Source organism: Cebidichthys violaceus, unplaced genomic scaffold (genome assembly GCF_023349555.1).
Source record: "Cebidichthys violaceus isolate CVI_PGR_0920_01 unplaced genomic scaffold, fCebVio1.0.p SCAF_6, whole genome shotgun sequence".
NCBI lineage: Eukaryota > Metazoa > Chordata > Actinopteri > Perciformes > Stichaeidae > Cebidichthys > Cebidichthys violaceus.
In genome coordinates this window covers 800,031-808,504 of record NW_027176816.1, presented here as the reverse complement: position 1 = coordinate 808,504, position 8,474 = coordinate 800,031, and the positions used below count along the sequence as shown (strand labels likewise).

Genomic DNA, 8,474 nt, shown 5'->3' with positions numbered 1-8,474 from the left:
GATTTCCTTGTAAGGAACTCCCCAAAATGTGTCTCGTGTTGGTTTTAGTGGTCGAGGAAGTATTCAGATTCTCCTGCAATGAAAATGTTGTCATGGGATTATTATTTCATTACTGCATGAATGTAAAAACAGCATGGCACTAGTTTGTTGAGATGGATCTCATGTTTAACTATTTATGATTATCATTATTATGGATTAATCTGGTAAATTGTTTTCTCCATTAATTGATTGATTTTTTTTTTTTTTTTGGTTTGTGAAAATTCAGAAAATATTGAGAACTGCCGTCACAATTACCCAGAGCCAAAAGCAGTATCCGTCACGATGTTATTTTCAGTCCAAAACCTCAACATTAGAATTTAAAATGATGAATAAAGAAATTTAAGTGTTGTTAAATGACTTTCTGGGTTTGTCAGAGATCAACGAAATAGATGCTTCAATCTGTGACTCCAGCATAAATGTGATACATGAGAGGCACAAACTGCCTTCTTTCAAACCTGCAGCTTTCTTCATGTTTCTTCAGACTTAAGAAACTCAACTTGCATGTGTGAAATCTGTGGAGTGCCCCTTTAATTGATCTGCCTTTTGTGTGTGTGTGTGTGTGTGTGTGTGTGTGTGTGTGTGTGTGTGTGTGTGTGTGTGTGTGTGTGCGTGCGTGCGTGTTGTTATGAACTCATATTACATGAGTGTGCAGCATAAAAAAAATGTCTTCGGCAAAATCAATGTCATGGAAACAGCAGACTAACAATATCCAACAGTGTAGGCTGTGTGGAGTTAAAATAAAGTCGAAATCTGCTGAAAGTAATAAATGAGTTCTGTGTGAACGTTCCAGAGGGAAATGATCGAACCAGCAGGCTCACACGCCAAAAGCATCTAACTCAAACTGTAAGACACAGCTCCATAATAATGACAACAGCAACAACAACAACTGCTATTATTACTGTTGTTGAAGTCTGCTATAGTCTAACCCTGAAGCCCATGTTAAGCACTACTAACCTCATGGAAATGTAAAGGGACATGTGTTGTAGATTAAACAGTGTTGTTAATTCATAATAATAATAATTGATCTTTGCTCCACCTTGACTGGTTGAACCATAAACACTGCTATAATAATAATAATAATAATAATCCAAAATAAATACACATGCCAGTTTATTAGGTACAGCGAGCTAAAAAAAAAACGATCCTGCAATAAAGCCGCCGGAGATTATGATCCTTTTTTTTTTTGTTGAAACGGTAAAACCTCCATGAAGTGAGGTTTTACTGCAGGACTGTTTCATTAGACTGAATTAGTTGTATCTAATGAATTTGAAACTTAATTGTATACTGTAATGACAATGCAATATTAAAAAAAAAATCCAATTCTGCATAATGAGTCATCTTGCTTTTGATGAGTGTTGCCCTTGTTGCCGTTAAGACGTCAGCACTTCTATTGAAGTACATTTGAATGCAGGCCTTTTGTTCACCATATTCTATTGTGCATTCTCATATCTGAATTCCTCCACTGTACTTCTGGTCTCTTTGTGGACCCATAAATCCAGTAACACCGCTCAACTCGGTTGCAAATGTGTTGCAATTATGTTGTGAAAATACCCACAACTTCCCCAGAGCACGCAGCACTCCCCCATCCTCGGCCAACAGCAACAGCATTCACAGCACAAACCAGACAGAAATAGCTCTTTCTCCAGTTCAGTTTGTCTTTACTGTCTTCACTACTAACAATAAATATCCTGCAACACAAAATTGCTCATAGTCACAGACATGCTGAAATGAAAAACTATTGAAATTAGCTTCGGGGCTACCGCAAGAAAACAGATCTAACAATATTGCACATTTCTGTACATGGCCTGATGGGTAATTTTGGCAAAGCAGATGTCCATTAAAAATCAGGACTAAACGTACTCCTCGTGTGACTCCGGTGATCAGTGATGGCCTCTTGGTAAGACTGAGTGATGAAACAAATGCAAACAGGTCAAAAAAGGTTATAAAAAAAACAACAACATAAGGCAGAATTTAAAAAAAAAAAGAATCCTCTCAGAAGATTCAAGTTAGAGAAAACCAAAGCATCAACTAAACAAAGGCCCTAAAATACTGTGCAAGAGTTAAATGTTGAGCAAAATCTATTGTATTATTCTTTCTCATAAAGCAGCCGTACATTTTTTGACTTCCCAACGATGAAGTACATCCACTCTTTTGTAACACAAGCCCTGATGAGAAAACACACGACTATTGCTTTGGTACAACACAAATCCGACATATCGTTTGGTACAAAGGGAAATCCACAGTTTAAGGCAATGCATCAGACGGTTACAGACACAAACACTCTCTGTCTCCGGTCGCCATTTTTCTGCGGGGTGATGTAACCGTGCAAACAGAGCACTAATGGCCATATGCAGATACCAAACAAACTGAGAGTTTGAGAAACTGTTTTTGGAATTCTTCCTCTGTGAACAAATATTAAAAAGGAAGGATCGCATTTTCCATTTCTGTCTTAAAACCAGTACTCATATGTGCATGAGCGCAGTTTTTTGCTTGCTGTATTCAAACCTCATGTTCATGCTTGTTAGGTTAGGAGATCCCTCCCTAGCATGCTGGGGGACAAATCCACAGTCCTGGTTCTGCTTAAAAATCTATTTCAAAGTTCAGCTGAAGTTATTTCATGAGCCTCAGTTAGCCAAATCCAGTGGGTGTCAGAAAAACTGCCCAGCGAAACACAAAGTGGGAATTTTAAAACACCAGAACTTTTGAAGTTGGCCACTTGATTTGTCCAATTGATACTACAAGAACCTCATTTTAGCTTCAGCTAAAAACAAAACAAGGAGTGTGACTATTGCCCCCCCCCCCCCCCCCCCCCCCCCATCTCATTAGCGCAGTAGGAAGGCGTCCTTTAGCAGCCAGTATGGACAAGAGGACTGATCTAATCGGGCAAAAACCTGCTTCAACGTACATATGGGTGCTGAATATTAGAAGATGTGACCCTATCCTTTAAGTACCAGAAATAACGTCACAGGAGGGCCACCAATGACGACCAAACATGCACCGGCTCCTGTCAAAGGCCTCTTTAACTGAGCCTGCAGCTGCCTCGGAACCACGCTTGAACGCTGGGCTACGTGTAAACTACAGAGGACTATACACCTATATATATATATATATAGAAGTGCTGCTTAGTTAGTAAAATAAATCATGTCTACTATTGGCAACTTGCCCTGTAAAAGTCTACACACTTGTTTCAAATGAAACAGAAAATGTCCTCTCAGCGATGGGAGCGTATGCGTCTACAGCCTGCATCAGTAACAGTAGTAAAGTTGAGAGCGCAGCCCCCTGAAGGTGTCGTCGTCCTGCCCGCTGGCCCGCTCGCCTTCAAAAAGCATGGAGTCTGGGAGCACCACGCCCTCTAGTGGATCTGGCTGGCAGAACTCCACTATGAATTCCTCCTCGCAGTCCAGGAGCACTCTCAACCACGCGCACAAGTCCAGTTGGCCCGCGGTGCCGCCGTACTCCTCTGGCAGAACCGACCGCGGGATGTTGCGGTGCAGAGAGCGCAGGTCCGAGCCGTGGAGGATGTACTGTACGAGGAGACGGCACAGATTCAGATACAGACACAGTCATCCGCCTCATTACTTAAAGTGGCTATAATCAATCAATTTAATGTCGTGTCATAAAAAGGTGACACTCATATTAATCCGCAAAGAGCTGTCACCCGGCTTTGCGGTTCCTCTCAAATTAATAAAGATTCTTTCAGCTCATTGCTTTGTTTTTAGAGTCCACAAGTCTACGTTTTTTGGTTCAGGGAAGCTCTAAATATACTTCCTGCTCAGCACCAAACAGCAGCCTGACAAAGCTAGCAGCTAGCTGGTGAACATAGAGGAGCATTCAGCAGCTAAAGGAACAGATGTGTCCGATTCACAATTGCTAAAATGCTGAAATCTTTGCCATATTGTTAAATTAAAAAAGGTGATAACATGTCAGCATTGTGCTCGTTTCCGCTATCCCCAAATCCATAAAAACAAACTCGCAAGAGATATAGGAAAATACATGGTTTTGAGTTCATCCCCCTGAAAAGAAAATGCTAGGCCTTCATTTCCACAGATGAAAATAGAGCATTATTCTGGAGCAGAGGCTGCAGATAAAAAGGGAGGTACGCGACCGGAAATAGTCCTTTGTTTAAAACAAAAGAGTCAGAGACAATTGAAGGACAATAGTTACCCTCTCTGCCATCTTCTCCTTCAGAAAAGGCTTAATAATAGCAAAGATGCCTTTGAAAATCCTGGGCTCGTTTATTATGTTAACAGCCTTGATTCTGATTGGGAAGCCATCCTGTGAATTAGAAGAGAAACTGCACTCAGAACAGTCACAACTGGTCCTTGTCAAACGTATCAAATGTGTTTTGTGTCTCGTGTAAATATTACACTCTCTCGCAGTCACGACAAAACTCAGTCAGTGCTAAAGAGCCACTGCTGTGAATGACAAGGGGTTTTTTTTCCTCTCGCGTGTCTTAACATAGTTACTCATCATTTTTGCTGTGTCACAACATAGAAAAAAAACATCTTGATCAAATGCTGCAGTCATATATCTATCCCGGAAAATATAGTTATTTGCTGATTTCATTTTAAAATTCATCAGATTGGTTTTTACCTGGAGGATGCTCACAACCTTTTTGGCGAGGAACGGGCCCGGATTGGAAGCTTGTGACATGCCCACTCCGCTGTAGTCGGCTAAGATGACGATGCCGTTCACCTGCGTCTCCTCCGGCTGGATCAGCTTCTCCAGAGTCAGATAAATGGCCCTCACGTTGTCAACAAACGGATAATCATTTGGTTTCCATTTTCCTGTAAAAGGAGATTGAGTTTAGTAATCATACATCATTGGTCAAGTCCATCCTGGAAGAATTGGTCAGACAGCACTTAGAGTTTTGGAAAAAATAGTTTGAGTGGATAAAATTCATTATAAAACTGCAGAACTGTTCAATGAAGACGAAGCCGATACCGACCTGGTCGGAGGAAGAGGATGTATCTCCCGTTGGGGTCCGGCTGCGGCAGGACTGTGAGGAAGCCCAGGTCCAGGACGTGTTTCACCGTGGACGGCTTCAGGTCCTGGAAGACCTCCGGCCAAGCCTTCCGGCCCGCGTGGTAGTTGAGCAGCAGCTGCAGAGCTCGGTCATAGTCGAACTTCCTCGCCCGCAGGAAGCGCAAGAGAAAGGCGTCGTCCAGGCGGGTCCTGAGATTGGGCTGTTCCTGCAGAGTGAGGGGAAAAAAATAAAACACCATGAACTAATGGTAAGTAAAATATAAGTCTGGTGATATTCTTTATTTTAAATTGTTGTTTTTTTTAAACAAGAAAAGACCATAAATAACAATGAGTTGGTCCTACTAACATAGGATGCATCATATTCCTCTGTGCCATAGAGCTCCATTGAGTCCCACTGTCACAATGACATTGGTTCCTTGATAACAATAAACGCTGAGCACTGCGTTTTCTTTTGATTCATACGTCGTCCTGCTGCCGTAAATACATCTGTGGCTGAAAATTGCCCCCAACAGATGCGCATTTGCTCCTGTTTAAGTAACGTTTTCTAAAATGGCCGGCTGTTTTACAACACTTTATTTGAAAAACAATGTATATATTTTATGACATATTTTTTTTAAAGATTTACGTCTTCGGTAGAGAGCCACAGGCTGGTGATGTGAGAATGTTTACTGTCAGCTGATGTCGTTCACATAGACTGCAACTGGAAATAAAACTGTGACACATTGAGAATGTTTCAGTTCAAAACTATGAAAGGCTCTTTATATTGTAGAAGTGTGACATCATAACTGTACTAAAATCCGGACAGCGTGTTTAAAGGCACAGTGGTCATGTAGCACATATACCTGCTTTATAATTTAAAAGAACATTTTAGAATATGGGTTTTTATATACAGTGTGTACAGTAATTATATTTGACATTTTTAGCTTTTGCAAATTAGCCTGCTTGTCTTCTGTTAAATATATTTCTCAAACTCACATCTGTACAAGAACATTGCCTGCTTATGATAAAATAATAATAATATGTGATTGAAGAATTTGAGTAGGTAGTGTAAATTGTTTTTGGGGTTATATGAACTAAGTCTTCAAATGTTAGGGATGTTTTCTACTAAACTGTCCTGTCCATATAACAGGCACATAAACAGGAATAAGACCGTTAGTGTTCATATGAATACCTTAAGTATCATGTCTCTCAGTGCTTGGACATCCCGCAGACGCCACTCTGGCTTCTCCTGGAGCTCCTCCCGGGCTTTGTGCACCAGCTCCGGGGTCAGGGTGCAGGAATACATGGGTGGAGGGGGTCCAGGGAACCAGCTGTGTCCTGCAGCCGCTGAAGGGTCCACTGGAGGAGACCTGAGATCGATGGACTCATGCTGATCAGCCATGGACTGACTGGGTGAGGCTGTTTGGACAGAAACACACAAGAGGGACAAGAAAGACTATGAAAACAGTAAATAGTAAATAATCTATAGATTAATATTATGCTTAGATATGAAAAATATTTAATGAAGTCATTGTACCATGAATCAACTTACAAAGACCACAAAAGCACATTAAAAAAACATGCAACATGCCTCTTACTTCAGAGGAAAACATTGCTCTACATTCACCTGACAGAGAGGTTATGATTCAGATTTTACTCACAAAATACAATAATTTAAATATGATGAATTGTCATCCTTTTACATAGCCAGCATTAGAAATTGAAATCTCCACCTTAAAACAGACCTTAAGTTAATTGAAGTACATTGTGCTGACGCATCCCTTTCAGAAAGTGACCCTTTAGATTATGTGGTGGGTTGATCCGGTTTGGATGAGCTCAGGGTGCCTTCACTGTTTAAACCATGGAGTAAACAGACTGCTGGTCAAATCATGCTTCATATCTGCAGCCGAGGGACTCGCTGACACTAACATGCTGTTTGTTGTGCAAGAGAAACACTTTGTGTTATAAATGACTATGGCAAAAAAAAAAAAATTACACGATTTGAGTTGCAATGGCAGAGTGGCACTGATCCTAGTTTATACAAAAGTTTATTATTGGACGTGTCCAAATTGCACCAAAATCGAAAAGGCACCCCACGGGGTCCCCAGCAATACACCCTCCAAGAGTGAAGCAGCTCGGATTAGAGGTTTTCGAGGTACGCAGAGAAAACACAGGAGATGGTCCTTTGCCTAGATGGGATGTGAATACTTCTTCCACCACTGCGCGCGCGCGCGCACACACACACACACGCACACACACACACACACACACACACACACACACACACACACACATCCATCCATCCATCAATATCACTTGACTTAATAAAACGTTCCCCGATAGCTGGAAAGAGTAGAATGATTCCCTATAACACCACAAACACACTAACTGTATGTATTTGTTAAACATTGAGTCAGATCCTGAACCAACACTGCTTGGCTATTATAATCTGATCCTAAGCAGAACCGAAGCGACACAACCAAAGTCAGAATAATGACTGAATACCAACCCAGATATGCGTTTGACTTGAACCGCCTAGGACTCACATGAACGCCTTTTGTGAGCATGTATTGGCAAGAGATATAAATGTAATTCGGAAGCCGACGCGACCAGAAAAGTGTCAAAAAAATCACAACCGACCTGTCAGGAAAATCCTTGTTCCGGGTAAAGAGATGGCGGTCTCTCATTGGTTCATATGACAGCGCGTGACGCTCTGTTGACGCACCAGAGAGGTTGAGTTTTGCGTCTGTTGTTTTGATGGCAATGCTGCGTTCATGTGCCCCTCGTAAACTAGCCACTCATACTTGAACAAAATGGACCTTGTCCAAAAGAAAATTATTTTTTGTGGGTGATTCGTAAAAGAATCTCTCATCTTTTTTTTATACTTTAAGCACTTGTTATTCAAAAACATATTTTCAACAAATGACTAACTGACGTGGCAATATTGTACTGGCTAAAACAAAAACTACATGCTCCGACCCTTTTTTAGAGGCTTTTCACACGGCTTCGGTGCATTTCAACCGCACTTGTTGCAAACTAAAATAGAAATGTCATACTTCTTCACGGACTATTGAGTGCTAGTTTGAAGTTAGTTCAAAGCATAAGTACTATAACGGCATCAAAGTAAAAATATAACCTGCCATTTTTCTATAGTAGGGCTAGCGCATACAGCGTGGAGTTGTATTCCCTGCATTACATACAAATCTTCATCATTAAAATAAAAAATACTCTAGCTAGTTTTAGCTGATGTTAACTTCAACATGTACCATAGGGGTTGATGTGGCCTAAATGTCTTTTTTCCGATTGTGGGCAGATTAGATCGCATGCATCAATTCCATTTGGATACGGTAGATGGCAGAGTTTGCCTTCATATTGCCCAACCTGCATCCCTGTCTCTGAAGGCAACGTATGCCGTCGTAATATCTGTCAGGTATGTTTTCTATTTTAAAATTCAAAATTAATTCTTAAAA

The 8,474-nt window shown here is 41.0% G+C and overlaps 1 protein-coding gene across 4 annotated transcripts; it reads right to left on the bottom strand.

The window, feature by feature from the left end:
* Positions 1-1,132: 1,132 nt before the first annotated feature.
* Positions 1,133-7,675, bottom strand: ttpal (tocopherol (alpha) transfer protein-like). 4 transcript variants are annotated; one of them, XM_068732813.1, is made up of 7 exons: positions 7,514-7,591; positions 6,750-6,936; positions 6,197-6,423; positions 4,988-5,231; positions 4,633-4,826; positions 4,204-4,314; positions 1,133-3,563 (listed from the first exon to the last, which is right to left on the bottom strand). In XM_068732813.1, the coding sequence occupies exons 3-7, from the start codon at positions 6,404-6,406 to the stop codon at positions 3,285-3,287; spliced, it is 1,038 nt and encodes a 345-aa protein (XP_068588914.1). In that variant the 5' UTR covers positions 6,407-6,423; positions 6,750-6,936; positions 7,514-7,591; the 3' UTR covers positions 1,133-3,284. The 4 variants fall into 4 exon arrangements, with proteins under 4 accessions (XP_068588914.1, XP_068588915.1, XP_068588916.1 ...); XM_068732814.1 differs by having other exon boundaries at positions 6,750-6,854; positions 7,514-7,588; XM_068732815.1 differs by lacking the exons at positions 6,750-6,936; positions 7,514-7,591 and adding an exon at positions 7,645-7,675.
* Positions 7,676-8,474: the final 799 nt, after the last annotated feature.

Excerpts from the sequence above, each read along its gene's own strand:
- ttpal (XM_068732812.1), bottom strand. The coding sequence starts at position 7,571 with ATGCTCACAAAAGGCGTTCATGTGAGTCCTAGGCGGTTCAAGTCAAAC. Across the intron at positions 6,424-7,513 it reads CAAGTCAAACGCATATCTGG|CCTCACCCAGTCAGTCCATG; the intron begins GTTGGTATTCAG and ends CTGTCCAAACAG. Across the intron at positions 3,564-4,203 it reads AGGAGAAGATGGCAGAGAGG|TACATCCTCCACGGCTCGGA; the intron begins GTAACTATTGTC and ends CTCCTCGTACAG.